At 32.6% G+C, this 19,945-nt stretch overlaps 1 protein-coding gene across 4 annotated transcripts in view; it reads right to left on the bottom strand.

Moving 5' to 3' along the window:
- Window positions 1-19,945, bottom strand: part of Col24a1 (collagen type XXIV alpha 1 chain) — a 378,847-nt gene that overhangs the window by 233,101 nt on the left and 125,801 nt on the right. For all 4 annotated transcript variants that reach the window (XR_013427880.1, XM_078026639.1, XM_078026638.1 and 1 more), the window contains one exon: window positions 18,421-18,474. Coding sequence is in view for 3 of the 4 variants with exons in the window: in XM_078026639.1 (XP_077882765.1) it covers window positions 18,421-18,474 (54 nt within the window). In the remaining variant the exon portion in view is untranslated. The remainder of the gene's footprint in view (window positions 1-18,420; window positions 18,475-19,945) is intronic.

The raw sequence follows: 19,945 nt of genomic DNA on the forward strand, positions 1-19,945 counted from the left end.
TGAGTGGAAGCAGGTATAATCCTATTTACACACCATTCCCAATGATATAGTGTATTTTGTGTTTCCTGTTACCACAACCCTAGACTCTACAGGTTTGGAGGTCTCACGGCAGAAAGCAAAGATCTCCTAAAACAAACGTTATAGTTGCCACCAGGGCACTGTGAATTTATGACAGTTTTGAGCAAACAAACAACAAACCAAAGAGTCACCATACTGGCATGTCCAGTTGACCCTGATGAACACAGTGAGGTAAGACTGATTTTATACAATTAAAGAAGAAAAGAATACTTATGGAACTCAGGTGATACATTAGACACCTCCTGGATCATGATTTTCAATTATGCAGGTTTAGATTATACCACTGGGTAAGCACCAAGACCTGCTAAGATGAGAGCTGAGGGTGAGAGAATTTAAATGAACAATGGACAGAGAGAAAAAAAATGAGGACTGGTTATACTTCCTATCAAGTACACACTGTATAGTCAGAAAAAGTGACCATATACCATATAGTGGGTCAAAAATAAAATATCAGTAAATTCCATAAAAGAGAACAACAGCTTTGATCACAATAAAATAAAACCAGAATGTATCAAAAAAATCCAACCCAAGAAGGCTTGTTATTTTTTGGTGCTGAGTAACATTCCATTGTGTATAAATGCCACATTTTTTTATCCATTCATCCATTGAAGGGCATCTAGGTTGGCTCCACAGTCTAGCTATTGTGAATTGTGCTGCTATAAACATTGATGTGGCTGTGTCCCTGTAGTATGCCGTTTTTAGGTCTTTTGAGTATAGTCTGAGAAGAGGAATAAGTGGGTTACATTAGATTGGGTAGAGAGAAGTGATGGGAGGGGAGGGGAGAGGAGGGGTTTGGAAGGATAACAGAATAAAATAGACATTATCATTGCTGTGGGTGTATACGTGACTGCATGACTAATGTAATTCTGTAACCTGTACACCCAGAAAAATGAGAAATTATATCCCATCTGATTCAAATGTATGATATGTCAAGATCATTGTACTGCCATGTGTAACTAATTAAAACAAATAAAAAATAGAATATTGATTATTATAGCTAGAGTGGGTACTAAGGTATCAAAGGTGAAATAAGGGTATATTGATATTATTAATATCTATGAATGTAGGTATGTAAATATTACACTGATTTGCATTAATATGTATACTTTTATGTTAATAAAATCCATCATCTCACATAAAAAAAGATAAAAAGAGTAGAAGAAGAGGATTAAAGGAGAGGGAGGTGGGACAGGATATGGGAAAAATAGTGCAATGAATCTGATCTAACTCTCTATACATATATGAACATACTAAAGTGAATCTCATCATTATGTATACCCACAAGACACTAATTTTTAAAAAATGTAAATAAATAGAAAGATCAGTAGAGTAGAGGAAAGGGAACAGGGGGAAGAAGAAGAGAGAGTAAGAGCAAGTACTGGTGAATTAATTACAGGATACTATGCACCACGCATTTATAATTATGTCAAAAGAAATCCTAATGTTAAGTATAACTATTATGAACCAAATAAAAACCAAATACAAAAAATGAAAAGCAAAACCTATGAGTTAAGAAATTTTTCGATGCCTTCAATGTCTTCTATTTTATTGGAGCATAAGATTTCAAAATAATTTCTAATTATCCTTTGTATTTCTGTAGTGTCTGTTGTGATATTACCTTTTTCATCACATATGCTGTTAATCTGAGTTCTCTTTTCTCCTTCTCTTTATTAACATGGCTAAGGGTCTGTCAATTTTATTTATTTTTTTCAAAGAACAAACTTTTTGCTTTGTCAATTTTTTCAATTGTTTCTTTTGTTTTGATTTCATTGATTTCAGCTCTAATTTTAATTATTTCTTGCCTTCTACTCTTTTGCTGCTGATTTGTTCTTCTTTTTCTAGGGCTTTGAGATGTAGTGTGAAGTAAAGGCTGAATGTTTTCTCTGATATAAGGAGGCTGACTCATAGTGGGGTAGGGAGGGGGAGTATGGAAGGAATAGATGAATTATAGTTAGGGAAGAGGGGTGGGAGGGGAAGGGACAAAGCAGGAAATTAGCGAGGATGGTGGAATGTAATGGACATCATTATCCAAAGTACATATATGAAGACACAAATTGAATGTCAACCTACTTTACATACAAACAGAGATATGAAGAATTGTGGTATATATGTGTAATAAGAATTGTAATGTCAAAAAAAACCCCAAAACAAAGTACATGTATAAATACATGAATGGGTGTGAACATACTTTATATACAAAGATATGAAAAATTGTGCTCTATATGTGTAATAAGAATTGTAATGCATTTTGCTGTCATGTATTTAAAAAATATAATCAATTAAATAAAAAAATTGAAAAGCAAAAAATAAGTTTTATGAATAAAAATAAAAGAATAAAAATAATCAAATTAGATTAAAAACAAAGCAAAAATGTCTCTTTTCACTATTCTTTTTCAACATCATATTGGAACTCCTAGCTACTGCAATGTGTCAAGAAAAAATATAAGGGTTAGAAGGAAAAACAAACCTTTTGCTCAGAGATGACACAATTGGCTATGTAGGAAATCAAAAGACAATGACAAAAATCCCCTGGAACTGATATATAATTATACCATGGTTGCAGAATACAAGACTAACTGCATTCCTATCTACCAGCCAAGAGCAAGAAGAATTTGAAATAAAAAGCACAATACCATTCACATTAGCACAAAAAAAAAGTTTACAAAAGTAAAAAAAAAAAAAGAAGGGAGAAAGTTAGAGTAGGTTTATGCCTAAGAAAATAAGCACAAGATTTATATGAAGAAAACTGCAAAACTATATTGATAAAAAACAAAGAAAAAATAGATATTCCACATTCATGAATGAGAAGACTTTATACTGTCAAAATGTTAGTTCTTCCCAATTTGACAAATAAATTTAATGCAATGCTAATAAAAAATACAGCAAATTATTTGTGGATACCAACACACTTATTCTAAACTTCATATAAATAAAGACAAGATAAAAAAATAGCTAATGCAATATTAAAGAATAAAGTTGGACGACTGACACTTCCAGACTTCAAGAGTTACCATATAGGTACAATATTAAGACAATGTGGTATTGGCAAAAGAATAGACAAATAAATCAATGGAACAACAGAAAACACAGAGGTAAGTTCATATAAATACAGTCAACAGATGTTTGACAAAAGGAGCAAAGGCAATATAATGGAACAAAGGCAATCTTTTCAACAAATGGTGCTGGAACAAGACATCCACATAAAATAAATAAATAAATAAATAAATGCAGACAGACAAAGATCGTATATCCTTCACAAAAATTAACTTAAAATGGATCATAGGTCTACATGTAAAGTCTGAAACTTTAAAATTCTTGGAAGATAACAGGAAAAAAACCTAGGTAATCCTGGGAATAGTAATGATTTTTAGATGCATTAAAGGCACAATCCATGCAAGAAATAATTGGTAAGCTGGTCTTAAAATCTTCTGCTCCGCAAAAGATAACATTAAGATTATGAGAAGGCAGTGAGTGAAAGATTCCTTCAATAAAAGAGATTTTGAAAAGAAATCAAGAAGAAATCCTCAAAATGAAGGAATCAATAAACCAAACTAAAAATTCAATGGAAAGCATCACCAAAAGACTAGACCACTTAGAAAACAAAGTTTCAGGCAATGAAAACAAAATATATAATATATAAAATAAAGATGACCAGGGAGAAAAGATGTTAAGACACCACTAACAGAATTTCCAAGAAATATGGGAAAACATTAGAAGATTAAATTTAAGATTTATCAGGATAGGTGAAGGCACAGAAATACCAACCAAAGGAATGAACAACCTTTCATTGTAATAATATCAGAAAAATTCACAAACCTAAAGAATGAAATGGAAAATCAAATACAGGAGGCTTAAAAGACCCCAAATTTATAAAGTTACAATAGACCCACAACAAGGTGCCTAACATACAGAACAATGATAGAATTTTAAAGGCTACCAGAGAAAAAGGTCAGATTATGTTTAGAGAGAATTGATATGGATCTAAGCTCAGATCTCAGCTGCTTTCTCAATCCACATGCTCAAAGCTAGGAGGTCTTGAAATAATACATACCAAGCTCCTAAAGAAAATGGATACCTATCAAGAATACTATACCCAGAAAACTAAGCTTCAGATCTGATAATGAAATAAAAACTTTACATGATAAACAAAAGTTAAAAGAATTCACAACTAGAGATGAACATGGTGGCACACACATGTAATACCAATAGCTCGGAGGCTGAGGCAGGAGGATCATGAGTTCAAAGCCAGTCTCAGCAATAGTGAAGCATTAAAGCAACTCAATAAGACTCTGTCTATAAATAAAATACAAAAAATAGGTCTGGGGATATAGATCAGTGGTTGAGTTCCCCTGAGTTCAATCCTTGGTACCCACCCTCCCCCCAAAAGAATTCACAACTAGAAACCATGCACTACAGAACATTCTCAGCAAAGTATTTCATGAAGAAGAAATGAAAAATAAAAATGAAAACCAGTAAAGGGAATTACTACACTAAAGGAATACTCAATCAAAGGAGAAACTAATTCAAATTAAAACCTAGTAATAGGGGCTGGGAATGTGGCTCAAGCGGTAGCGTGCTTGCCTGGCATGAGCGGGGCGCTGGGTTCAATCCTCAACACCACATAAAAAATAAAATAAAAATGTTGTGTCCACCAAAAACTAAAAATAAATAAATAAATATTTAAATTTTTTTCCTCTCTCTCTAAAAAACCCAGTAATAAACCAAAATGACTGGGAATACAAATCATATCTCCATAATAACTTTGAATGTAAAAGGTCTAAACTCATCAATTAAAAAACACAGACTAACAGATTGGATTAAAAAACAAGACTCAACAATATGCTGTCTCCAAAAGACTCACCTCATATGCAAATTCATCTACACTGAAGGTGAAAGGATGGGAAAAAACATATCACTCACATGGATCTTGTAAACAAGTAGAGGTTTCTATCCTCATGTCAAATAAAGTGGACTTCAAGCCAAAGTTTAATCAGAAGGGACAAAGAAGGATATTTCATACTACCTTAAAGGATTATATCAACAAGACGTAACAATCATAAATATTTATGCCCCAAACAATGGAGCATCTACATTCATCAAACAAACTCTTCTCAAGTTAGAGAGTCAAATAGACCATAACACAATAATACTGGGTGACTTTAACACACTCCTCTCACTACTGGATATATCCTCCAAACAAAAACTTAACAAAAAAACTTTAGGACTAAATAATACAATCAATAATTTAGACTTAATACACATATATAGAATATTTTCTCCATCAATGAGCAAAAACACTTTTTTCTCAGCAGCATATAAATCCTTCTCTAAAATATATCATAAGTTAGGCCACAAAGCAATCTTAGGAAATATAAAAAAAATAGAGATACTATCCTGTATTCTATCAGATCACAATGAAATGAAATTATAAATCAATGATAAAATAAAAACAGAAGCTACTCCAATACCTGGAAACTATGTACTATGGAGTAAACAATGAAAATGAGATGAGTGAGAATAGCAACATAACATATCAAAATCTCTGAGATACTATGAAGGCAGTTCTAAGAGGAAAGTTCATAGCATTGAGCTCACTCATTAAAAGAATAGAAAATCACCAAGGCCCTAGAAAAAGAAGAACAAATCAACACCAAACACAGAAGACAAGAAATAATTAAATCAGAGCTGAAATCAATAAAATTGAAACAAAAGAAACCATTCAAAAAATTGAAAAATCAAAAAATTATTTTTGAAAAAATAAAGAAATTGGTAAATCCTTAGCCATGCTAATGAAGAGAATGAGAAAATTCAAATTACTAAAATTCATGATGAAAAAGGAAACATGATAGACATTACTGAAATGCTAAAGATATTCAGAAAATATTTTGAAAATTATACTCTAATAAAATAGAAAATCTTGAAGACATTGACAAATTTCTAGAGATATATGACCTAGCTAAACTGAAAGAGGAAGACATAGACAATATAAACAGATCAATTTTAATATTAAATGGATTTCCATCAAAAGCCTACCAACTAAGAAAAACCCAGGACCAGATAGATTTTCAGCCCCATTCTACCAGACCTTCAAAGAAGAATTAACACCAATACTTCTCAAATTATTCCATGAAACAGAAAAGGAGAGAATCCTTCTAAACTCATTCTATGAGGCTAGTATCACCCTGATACCAAAAACAAAGACAATCAATGATAAAATAAAAGGAGAGAAAACTTCAGACCAATATTGCTGATGAACATAGATGCAAAAATTCGTAATAAAATTCTGGCAAATAGCATAAAAACATATTTAAAAGATAGTATACCAAGACCAAGTGGGATTCATCCTAGGAATGGAAGGTTGGTTCAACATAAGGAAATCAATAAACATAATTTATCATATCAATTGACTTAAAAGACAATAATCACATGATCATCTTACTAGATGTGGAAAAATAACTTGATAAAATGCAGCACCCTACTCTTTCATGTTCAAAACCCTAGAAAAACTAGGGATAGTAGGGACATACCTCAACATTGCAAAAGTTATATATGCTAAACTTAAGGCCAAGATCATTCTAAATTGAGAAAAATTGAAAGAATTCCCTCTAAAAATTGGAAAAGACAAGGGTGCCCTCTTTCACTACTTCTACTAAACATTGTTCTTGAAACCCTAGTCAGAGCAATTATACGGAAGAAAGAAATTAAAGGGATCCAAATTTAAAAGGAAAAGAACTCAAACTGTCCCTATTTGCAGACGACATGATTCTATATCTAGAAGACCCAAAAAACTCCACCATGAAACTTCCAGAACTAACAAATGACTCAGCAAAATGGCAGAATATAAAATTGATACTCATAAATCAATTGTGTTCCTACACATCAGTGATGAAATCAAATGAAAGAGAAACGTGGAAACTACCCCATTCACAATAGTCTCAAAAATATAAAATATTTGGGAGTCAATCTAACAAAAAAGGTGAAAAACTTCTACAGTGAAAAATACAGTATACTAAAGAAAGAAATTAAAGAAGATGTTAAAAAATAGAAGGCTCTCCCATGTTCTTGGTTAGGCAGAATTAACATTGTCAAAACTATTATGCTTCCAAAAGTGTTATATACATTTAATGCAATTCCTAAAATACCAATGACATTCTTCATAGAACTAGAAAAAGCAATCATGCAATTCATTTGGAAAAATAAGAGGCCCAGAATAGCCAAAGCAACCATTAGCAAGAATATTAAAACAGATGGCACTACAATACCAGACCTTAAGCTATATTACAGAGCAATAGTTACAAAAATGGCATGGTACTGGCACCAAAATAGACATGTAGTCCTATGATACAGAACAGAAGACACAGAGACAAACTCATATAAATATAGTTATCTCATACTACACAAAGGCAACAAAAACATACACTGGAGAAAAGATAGCCTGTTAAACAACTGGTACTGGGAATATTGAAAATCCATATGCAGCAAAATGAAATTAAACTTCTATCTCACCCTGTACAAAACTCAACTCAAAGTGGATCAAAGACTTAGGCACTAAAACAGGGACCCTGTGCCTAGTAGAAGAAAAGAGTAGGCTCAAATCTTTATCATATCGGCTTAGAACCTGACTTCCTTAACAAGACTCCTAAAGTGCAAAAAGGCACAACAATTACTAATTGGGCATTATGTAAAATTGTGAATGTGTAACCGACATGATTCTGCAATCTGCATTTGGGGTAAAATTGGGAGTTCATAACCCACTTCAATCTAATGTATGAAATATGATATGTCAAGAGCTTTGTAATGTTGTGAACAACCAATAAAAAAATTAAGAATCAATGAGTGGGATAGATTCAAAATAAAATGCTTCTTCTCAGCAAAGGAAATAATCAATATGAAGAGAGAACCTACAGAATAGGTGAAAAATCTTTACCACACATACCTCAGAGCACTAATATCCAGGATTCATGAAGAACTCAAAAAACTCAACACCAAAAAAATAAATAAGCCAATCAACAAATGGGCCAAGGAACTGAACTGGCACTTCACAGAAGAAATACAATAGGTCAACAAATATATGAAAAAATGTTCACCACCTCTAGCAGTTAGAGAAATGCAAATTAAAACTATACGTAGATTCCTTCTCACTCCAGTCAGAATGGCAATAACAAAGAATACAAATAACATTAGATTTGGAGAGGATATGAAGAAAAGGCACACTCATACATTGCTGATGGGACTACAAATTGGTGCAACCACTGTGGAAAGCAGTATGGAGATTTTTCAGAAACTTGGAATGGAACCACCATTTGACCCAGCTAAAATCGGCATATTATAGTGATGCAGCCACATCAATGGTTATAGCAGCTCAATTCAAAATAGCTATACTATAGAATGAGCCTGGGTGCCCTTCAACAGATGAATGGATAAAGAAAGTGTGGAACATTTACACAATGGAATACTACTCAGTCATAAAGAGAAATGAAACTATGGCATTTGCTGGTAAGTGGACAGAATTAGAGACTCACAAGCTAAATGAAATGAACCAATCCCAAAGAACCAAAGGCTGAATGTTTTCTCTGATATGCAGATACTAAATCACAATAAGAAGGGTTAGGGAAAATCAGAATTACTTTGGATTAGACAAGGGGAATGAAGTGAAGGTTGGGGTAACGGGAATAGGAAAGACAGTAAAATGAATTGGACTTTACTTTCCTATGTTCATATATAAATACACAACCAATGTAATTCTATATCATGTACAACCAGAAGAATGGGAAGTTGTACTTCTTATATGTACAATATTCAAAATACATTCTACTGTCATAGATAACAAACAAGAATGAATTAAAAAATAAATCTACATGCGGTAAAAAAGAGAACAAACCCTAATGTAATGTATGGACTTTGGGCTATTATAATTTATAAATATAGGTTTGTCAATGGTAAAAATGTGTCACTTTGGTAGGGGATGATGGAACCAAGGGTAAATACAATATATTCAATATTTTGAAGCTGGGTCAAAAGAAAACCTATTAATGTAACATGACATATAAATAGATCTAAAAATAAAGAGAAACATAATTATAGATGTTGGAACTATATAATAGATCTAAAAAAAGAAATAATATATAATTATAGGTATTGGAACTACATAAGTATATGTGTTATTTTTTAAAAAAATAAGAATTGGTTGATACATTTTGTTAAATATTTATTTGTTAAAATTTATAAATATTTATTAATAGATGTTTATTTATTTAATAAAATGTATCAATCATTCCTGATTTCTAAAAAAATAAGAAAATAGGAATTGATAGATTTATGTTTACCACAATAAAATATATGCATATTTTAATCTTAGTTCCAGCATTTACTTCACGAGAAATCTCTATATTTCCATTAAGATCAGGAGAAGGCTCAAAATGCTCACTACTTCCAACTCTCTTAACTCTCTACTAGAGAGCAATGCAATTATTCAGGAGAATTAAGTTAGAAATGTTAGAATTAGGAAAGAATATATAAAATTATCTCTATTTGAAAAATGATAGCAAGGGGGCTGCGGATGTGGCTCAAGGGGTAGCGCGCTCGCCTGGCATGCGTGCGGCCTGGGTTCGATTCTCAGCACCACATACAAACAAAGATGTTGTGTCTGCCGAAAACTAAAATAAATAAATAAATAAATTCTCTCTCTCTCTCTCTCTCTCTCTCTCTCTCTCTCTCTCTCTCTCTCTCTCTCTCCCCTCTCCTCTCTCTTAAAAAAAAAATGATAGCAAGCTTAGGAAACTCTAAAAATTAATAGTAAAATTAATTTAAAGGAAAAACACTAAAGTAGTAGTATATAAAATTGGCATTGAGAAATCAATAGTATTCATATACATAAACAAAAACCTGTTGGAGAATTATAATGGCAGAGAAACTGTACTTAAAGTAGCCATGAAAAGATAAAACAGGAAAAAATTTAACAAGAAATATGCAAAACGTCTATGAGGAAAAATTTTAAATATTTCTGAAAAACACAAATAATATTTGTTGTTCTTGGAGAGGATGACTCAGCATCATAAAAATATCAAATGTTTTCTTAGTTTATAAATGTGAGTTTAAGTGAATGAAATAGTATTTACTAGTAATATTTTATTTAATAATATTGAATAATATTTTAAATGAAGCTAAATAGATCAATGTCAAAATTTATATAGAAATAAAGAGAATACAAGCATGGCTAGGAAAACACTAAAAAAGAAAACTAAGAGGATTTACAGGCTTTCTAGACACTAAACATACCATAAAGCTATTAGTATTAAAACAATGTGGTACTTGTATATAAACAATCATCCATTCAAATGGAAGAAAAATATTCTAGGACTACAAATCTTATCAAAATATATAAATATTTCACTGGGGTAACTCAGATTAACTCTTTCCCCTTCTGTTAGACTATTTTTCTTAGTTGTTGCTCTTTTTACCTTGTTAACTCAGGCTTCTTCCTATGATATTGGTATTATAAGCCTGATATGAGGTCAAATTCACTTTGTACTCCAAGGGTTATGCAACTCTCTTTCTTCTATATTCCAGCTGCTGTTACAAATTAAATGTTAACTGTAAAAATTTCCTAACAAAGCTTATTAGTGATTTTCTTTTGTTATTTTATACTAAAAACATTTAGAGAATTCTATGTCTGTGCCATGCTGTACTTCTTTGGTAATATAATTTTCCAAGGTTACTAAGACACAAAATTAGAGAATTTTAGGCATAGTAGGAGAATGTTATGACTTCTTCTTCCAGACATACAGTGTGAGACAATGTAAGAAGGTTCAGAAAAGAAATGATTGGTTTATGAGAACCTTAACCAGTCAGTGATTAATCACCTGATGGGATTAACTGAGTGTTAACTGAAGGTAGATAGGCTGTGGTTGGAGGAGTTAGATCACTGGGGCATGTCTTTGGGGTATAAATTTTGTGTCTGGTGAGTGAAGTCTTCCTCTGCTTCCTGATCATCATATGAGCTGCTTCCCTCTGTCACGGTATTCCACCATGATGTTTTGCCTGCCTCATCTCCAGCCCCAAGGAAAGGAGACTTCCCTCTATAGACTGAAACCTCTGAAACCCTGAGCCCCAAATAGAATTTTCCTACTCTAAAATTGTTCTTGTCAGGTCTTTTAATCAGAGCAGCAAAAAAACTACCTAAAACACATATTAATTGTTTGAAAACACTTTATATCTGTTGGAAAAGGTCCTTCTGCTACTAAGAATAGAAAGTTTGATTTCTTTCATTAGTGTCCTGTAGTTTTCATTGTATAGATCTTTCACCTCTTTCTTTAAGTTGATTCCTAACTATTTTTTTGAGGCTATTGTAAATGGGGTAGTTTTCCTCATTTCATTCTCAGAGGATTTGTCACTGATATACAGAAATGTTTTTGATTTATGGGTGTTGATTTTACATCCTGCTACTTTGCTGAATTCATTTACTAGTTACACAGAGACTAACCCACATAACTACAGTTATCTTTCATTAGACAAAAATGGAAAAACATGTATTGGAGAAAAGGTAGCCTGTTTAACAAATGGTGCTGGGAAAATGGAAATCCAGATGCAACAAAATGAAATTAACCCCCTATCTCTCACCATGCACAAAACTCAACTCAAAGTGGATCAAGGAACTAGGAATTAAACCAGAGACTCTGCATCCAATGGAAGAAAAAGTAGGCCCTAATCTTAATCATATGGGATTAGGCCCCAACTTCCTTAATAAGACTCTTATTGCACAAGAATTAAAACCAAGAATCAATAAATGCCACATTGTTTTTATCCATTTGTCTATTGAAGGGCATCTAGGTTGGTTCCACAGTCTTGCTATTGTGAATTGTGCTGCTATGAACATCGATGTAACAGTGTCCCTGTAGCATGCTCTTTTTAGGTCTTTAGGGAATAGACCAAGAAGGGCAATAGCTGGGTCAAATGGTGGTTCCATTCCCAGCTTTCCAAGAAATCTCCATACTGCTTTCCAAATTGGCTGCACCAATTTGCAGTCCCACCAACAATGTACAAGTGTACCCTTTTCCCTACATCCTCGTCAGCACTTGTTGTTGTTTGACTTCATAATGGCTGCCAATCTTACTGGAGTGAGATGGTATCTTAGGGTGGTTTTGATTTGCATTTCTCTGACTGCTAGAGATGGTGAGCATTTTTTCATGTACTTGTTGATTGATTGTATATCCTCCTCTGAGAAGTGTCTGTTCAGGTCCTTGGCCCATTTGTTGATGGGGTTATTTGTTATCTTATTGTCTAATTTTTTGAGTTCTTTGTATACTCTGGATATTAGGGCTCTATCTGAAGTGTGAGGAGTAAAGATTTGTTCCCAGGATGTAGGCTCCCTATTTACCTCTCTTATTGTTTCTTTTGCTGAGAAAAAACTTTTTAGTTTGAGTAAGTCCCATTTGTTGATTCTAGTTATTAACTCTTGGGCTATGGGTGTCCTATTGAGGAATTTGGAGCTCGACCCCACAGTATGTAGATCGTAGACAACTTTTTCTTCTATCAAATGCCGTGTCTCTGATTTGATATCAAGCTCCTTGATCCATTTTGAGTTTATACACAATTGGAGTATTACTCTGCATTAAAAAGTGACAAAATCATAGAATTTGGAGGGAAATGGATGGCATTAGAGCAGATTATGCTAAGTGAAGCTAGCCAATCCCTAAAAAACAAATGCCAAATGTCTTCTTTGATATAAGGAGAGTAACTAAGAACAGAGTAGGGATGAAGAGCATGAGAAGAAGATTAACATTAAACAGGGATGAGAGGTGGGAGGGAAAGGGAGAGAGAAGGGAAATTACATGGAAATGGAAGGAGACCCTCAGGGTTATACAAAATTACATACAAGAGGAAGTGAGGGGTAAGGGAAAAATAATACAAGGGGGAGAAATGAATTACAGTAGAGGGGGTAGAGAGAGAAGAGGGGAGGGGAGAGGAGGGGAGGGGGGACAGTAGAGGATAGTAAAAGCAGCAGAATACAACAGACACGAGTATGGCAATATGTAAATCAATGGAAGTGTAACTGATGTGATTCTGCAATCTGTATACGGGGTAAAAATGGGAGTTCATAACCCACTTGAATCAAAGTGTGAAATATGATATATAAAGAACTATGTAATGTTTTGAACCAACAATAAAAATAAAAACAAATAAAACCAAGAATCAATAAATGGGATGGATTCAACTAAAAATTTTCATTTCAGCAAAAGACACAATCTGTGAGGTAAATAGAGAGCCTACATGCTGGGAGCAAACTTTTACCCTTCACACATTAGATAGAACACTAATCTCTAAGGTATATAAAGAACTCAAAAAGTTAAGCACTAAAAAAAAACCCAATCAATAAATGGGCCAAGGACATGAACAGATATTCTCAGAAGAGGATATACAATCAATCAACAAATATATGAAAAAATGTTCATGATCTCTAGAAATTAGAGAAATGCAAATCAAAACTGCTCTAAGATATCATCTCACCACAGTCAGAATGGTAGCTATTATGAAGACAAATAATAATAAGCGTTGGCGAGGATGTGGGGCCAAAGGTACACTCATACATTGCTGGTGGGACTGCAAATTGGTGCAGCCAATATGGAAAGCAGTATGGAGATTTCTTGGAAATCTGGGAATGGAACCACCATTTGACCCAGCTATCCCTCTCCTCAGTCTATACCCAAAGGACTTAAAAAAATAGCATATTAAGGGACACAGCCACATCAATGTTTATACCAGTGCAATTCACAATAGCTAAACTATGGAACCAACCTAGATGCCCTTCAATAGATGAATGAATTTTTTAAATGTGGCATATATACACAATTGAATATCACTCAGCAATAAAAGAGAATAAAGTCATGGCATTTGCAGGTAAATGGATGGCATTGGAGAAGATAATGCTAAGTGAAGTTAGCCAATCCCAGAAAAACAAATGCCGAATGTTTTCTCTGATATAAGGAGACTGATTCATAGTGGGTTAGGGAGGTGAAGCATGGGAGCAATAGATGAACTCTAGATAGGGCAGAGGGGTGGGAGGGAATGGGATGGGGCAGGGGGGTAGCAAGGATGGTGAAATGTGATAGACATCATTATCCAAAGTACATGTATAAAGACACGAATTGGTGTCAACATACTTTATATACAACCAGAGGTATGAAAAATTGTGCTGTATATGTGTAATAAGAATTGAAATGCATTCTGCTGACATTTATTTTTTTAAATCAATAAAAAAGAATTTACTATATACTAAGCACTCTTAAGCCCAATAAAAGAGTGCAAAAAAAGAAAAAAAAGAATCGAAAGTTAAAATGTAGTTCTTTATTGTTACTGTTAACCACTAAGGAGTACCTCCAAGTAATTCTGATTCAGCACTACTGGGATTGACCCTGAGCATCTTTATTTTGTTTTAAGTTCCTCAGATAGGTGATAACAAAGAATGGTAAAGATAGAAAAACATAATTCTAAAGCTACATGGCTTTATTGTCTAAAATTGAAATTACCATTTTTCTAAATAAGCTCATTCTCTATTTCTACAACATTATTGCAAGATATTATCATGTTGTACCCAGAAAACTAAAATAATATCTTTAAATCATCTCTTTTCAAAGTGCTTTCAGCATTCTTTCTCCTCATTCTCTCATATCTACACAACAGTAAAAATAACCTTCTAAAATTGAAATCAAGTCAGATCATACTACTGCATGTTAAAGCTTCAATGTTTTCCTATTGCACTTAAAACAAAATCCAGTTTCTCCTTATTTTCTGCAAAGTACTACATGATATACCCCATAAACATTTCCAATTTCACTATAGATAACTTTTGATTTCATTTACTCCAGTTACACTGGCATGATTTTCATCTTGAACCAACCAGGCTTTCTGAAACTTGTCATGGGTACAGACAGTTCCTTTGTCCTACATTTATGACAGTGATGGTGGTAGCTAATATTTATTGAGTGCTTCCTATTAACCAGATACTGAAGTGTTTTACATGTATTAATGTGTATAAAACATCAACTTTATGAGGTTGGTACTATTAATAGTTTCATTTTAAAAATGAAGAAAAGGATAGAGTTTATGACACTCAGGCTAATTCCTCAACTTACATTCAAAATATATTAAATCTAAAATACTGTATTATTTTTTAGATTTTAATTTAAATATTTTATTGCCAGATAATTAACAAAAACTGTCATAGGAGTATATACCTAAACTTCATAATTTTGACTCCTAATAAAATTACTTTTATTGAATTATAGTTTGGTAGTATGTCAATCTATACTGACAAACGAAAATCACAGAGACTTAATGTCATGTATTGCTATCCTCCTTTTGAACAATGAACATGCTATTATCCAAGTGAGAGGAGAATCATATAGCTGATGTATTTCATTGCTATGGCTAATAGGAATTTGGAGTTTAAATCAAAATCCATCTTTAATAAAATGTACAAGAATTTTTGGCCACATTTTGGAAAAAAGTCTCAACCTTAACACAATTCAGAAATATTTTATAAGCCCTCACTCATTCCTCTACTTAGTTTTCACAGAAGTCCTCAAGATTCTCCCTCCATCATATTATATTATATTCTGGGACTTAAGTGTCCTACTTGCAAAAACACAGAACCTATCCTATTTGTTGTCTTTCAACCTCATTCTCCCTTTGAAACAAATCCCCACACTTATGGTCAGCGTAACTTATTATTGTTTTTAATCTTTCTTGCTTGTCATAAATTTGTCTATGAATTTCCCTCTAAGTGTTGATTTAGGTGCAACACACAAATTTTTACAGTGATTTGTACTCATTCAGTTCTATGTGTTTTAAAATTTCCTTTGTGATTTGGTTTTCCTCTCTTTCCAATATATGAATTACTTAGGAGTATGCTTTCCAGTTGCCAAAATTTATTTTATTGCCCTTTTATTACCAACTTAAAACTGAAGCCTTCTGGGTGTGAGTGTCCAGATATAATATTTTCATACCTAGTATCAAGAACTTTCCTGAAACAATTTCATCTATTACAATTACTTCATCTAATCTCTATGTAGATGATTATCTAATATGTATCTCTAATCTACTCTTCTTAGTGTCAGGTCTTTGGTTTCTATATACTTTTTTTCCTGGTTTCCTGGTTTCTCCTCCCTCCTTTATTATCCTTCTGGCTATCATATATATGTCTCACGAAGCACAAGTCTCATACTTCTATTCATTTGCTTAGAAAACTTTGGTCAATGCCTACAAGATAAAATCTAAATTTAGCACAATACATAATTTACCTGAAAAAATTCACCCACTATTCAAGTAGAAACTTATACCTTTGATTTTCTATTAAACATATTACATTAAATTTTTGGACCTGCAAATCTATTAAAAGCCTAAGGCTGAGAAAGTTGGGATAAATGTATTGCCTCATATATGGTTGCCTGTGTTCTATTTTTATGAGTTAGAAGAAGTCATATTCCTTGGATTAGGTCTTGTTCCCCCAAACAATCTCATACTAATTCATGAAAGAGAACAGATTATATCTTCAGGTCTATGAAAACACAGGTGAAGCTGAAGAATTGTATAGAGTACAGTCTGACAAGGTGGGGCTCAAGATCTTTTATTAGTAGTGCAGAAACAAAATCATGGAGACAATGTTTTAAATTTTGATGGCAGATCCTAACGTTTCAAAGGATACAGAGAAGAAAGAAACATGTTTGTAAGACCAAGAAGCAAGTGAAAACATAGTTCATATATCCTTAATCAAGCTTTATGTGAAAGAAGAAAACAGCCCCAAATCAGAGAAAACCAGGAATCAACACAGTCCTTCCTAGGGCATATACCACTTGTAACTGTAGTTTAACTTAGCAATTCACAGTCATTATGATAACCTTTTAAAATAAAGTTAAATTAGATTCTGTATCTTTAGTATGAGAAGACAGGCAAATGTTATTTATTTAAGAAGAGTTTTCATTAAAAGTGCTTAAAATGAAAGAATGTAGGTTCTTATAAAGAGATAAATTTTTATTATTCTGAAGACAATTTCCTCCATCTCAGAATGATGACATTAACATGCTACTGTGTTTTACTTCCTATTACCTTTTTATCAATAAAAGTAGGTATAATGTAGTTTTTAGATTTTTGAACTTTCATTATGGAAGGTATTTTTAAATTAGAAATAAGGACATTAATTAGTTAAAGAAGTTAGTAAGTCTCCCCAAACAGTGATGGAATAAGTAGTGGATTTCATCTTTTACAAAGAGAGGGAGAAGGCATCAGTCTGTAACTATCCTTGAAATTGCCTACTGTTTTGCCACTATTGGGACACTACTCTCATTTACTTATTCTGAAGCCAACTCATGTCCTTAGTTTTACTACTGCAACTAGTCTGAATTAGATGTGTATGTATGTGCATGCACGTGTGTATATTTTGGTATGTATACCCAAGACTAGGGTAAGGTTCAGAAGCTTTATCTCACGTAATAGATTTTAAAAAGTTCAAATGTTTTATCTCAAAAGCTCACAATCTATGCAGACTTACAGAAAAGAAAGCTGTTCTATGTCAAGCATAAAACCAAAGTCCAAATTTTAAAGAATATACAAGCAAATTTGATATATGTAGTGCAGACTTAATTATGTTTATTCTAAAATATGAGATACAAGTGACATGCATATATAACAAGAATTAGAAGAATTCTGCACTAATATTAAAATTGAATTTATGTCCCAGAATTTGATTTCATGCTACAAGTATGTGTTATTAATAGATGGCTTTGTGGAACAAATACATCTGCTATGGAATGATCAGGATGAAAATGTGGCTAATATAGGTCAAACATTTCTAATATAAAAATCTAAAATATGAAATATTCCAAAATATGAAACTTCTGGAGAGCCAACAATGGTACAACAATTGGAAAATTCATACTTGATCTCCTATCACAGTCAAAACACATGTGAATTAAAAGTATATAAAGTTATCTTTGAACTATGTGTATAAAGTATATAAGAAACAAAAACGAATTTTGTGTTCAGATTTGGTTTCTATTCCCAAGATATCTCATTATTAATATGTAAGTATTCCAAAATTTGAAAAAAAAACAAGATGTAAAATACTTCTGATTTCACAAATTTAAGATAAGGGATAACTATTTTATTAGGAGCACTCATCACTGTTGGGTATCTCCTGAATTAATAGAACACAATTTACTCTAAACTTTTTATAGAGTTAAACTTTAGAAAAAAATTTCTTACTATATAATATAGAACACATTCTATCAATTGTTTAATTTCCACCATTATTGTTTCAATTTCATTATCTTTCCATCAGTATTTTACCTCTGGTCCTGGGGGGCCAATTGGTCCTTTGGGTCCTGGGTCACCTGATTGACCCTAAAGAGGGAAGAGGAGAATCAAAATATATGTTAGCTTAATATATATATATATATATATATATATATATATATATATGCCCAACAAAGTTTCAATGACTTTTTCGAGTCTTAATTTGTAACCATCATCACTGTGAAATTTATTTAAGTAAAATGTTTATGGATAATACATATTTACTCTTAACTGTTAGACATACAAATTTATGAGTTAAGTGCTCAAATCAAGAGAAAAAAGTGTGTGTGTGTGTGTGTGTGTGTTTTGCCTATAGCTAGAAAAATAAAGTTTGACTCAAAGAGGTAGGGAATTTTAGATGAAGAATTGCTTTTCTAAATAATCAAAGCCTTTAAACTGTTTCTGAAAATTCTTTTCTCCCATTTTAATGTCCTGATTTAATATTTAAGACTCACTGGGATTGAAATCCTTGTTGCTTAATCTCTCTAAACCTGTCTTCTCATCAGTAAAATAGGAATAACACCACTACTGACATTTTCATAGAGTCATTTTGAGGATTAAATGAGACAATATATGTAAAGTGATAAGCACAGTACCTAGCACTTAGAAAGTATAAATATTCATTAAATGTTAACCAAATTTAAAATCATTTATCTCTCTTTTCATATCCTTGTTCCTCTTCTGGCTGATATTTGAAACTCTGACATGGTTGTGATCCTCTAATTAAAGCTTAAAGATTTTGATTTCAGTATTTTAGAAGACATTCATATGTGAAATCAGGGATGGAAAGGAAAAATAAGTGGTATAAAGCCTGAAACCAGAGAAGGCTGACAAAGCCTTCAAGAGATGAAAGTACGGAAGAGGGAAGGTCAGTCGTCTAATGATACCCTTAGTTATGAAAGAAAAACTATTGAATTCATTATTTTTCTCATATTAAATTTGTATTTGCGCTTCAAATTGGATTTAAGTGGACTTCAGATCACATAAAACTACAAGTTGCAATATAAGATTACACATTTTTAAAGAACCAGAGCACAATTTCCTATATGTACTGATTCAATTCTCAGTGCTAAGGTACCTGGATGTGAAAGAGGACACGACTACTGCATTCACATCCAGAGTCTGGTAATGAAATATCATTCAAAGACCCATTTAAGTTCTCAGTTCCAAATAAACAAAAACTGTGATTCATCAGAATCAGTACATAGGGAGTCTTAAATTCTAAAAATGACAAGTATCCCTCTCAGAGATGGGGTTCTCACTGGGGACCTCTAGTGGCAAAATCCAGCCAGACCCTAACTTCATAAGCATTTAGGAAAAATGACTAGCCTAGCCTTTGTTTTCAGAAAAGTAACAACCAAATATTTAAAAACATAAATTGTGGAATAATTTTATTCATTATAATAATAATTCTTTGTTTTATAAAACCTCAGTTGCAAGTTTATTGTGAATGTCACCTTTCCTTCACAAAAACTTGAGTTTTCAAGTAACTTAGAGATGGAATAACATTAAGTACATC

The sequence above is a fragment of the Ictidomys tridecemlineatus genome, chromosome 11 (assembly GCF_052094955.1).
Source record: "Ictidomys tridecemlineatus isolate mIctTri1 chromosome 11, mIctTri1.hap1, whole genome shotgun sequence".
Taxonomy (NCBI): Eukaryota; Metazoa; Chordata; class Mammalia; order Rodentia; family Sciuridae; genus Ictidomys; species Ictidomys tridecemlineatus.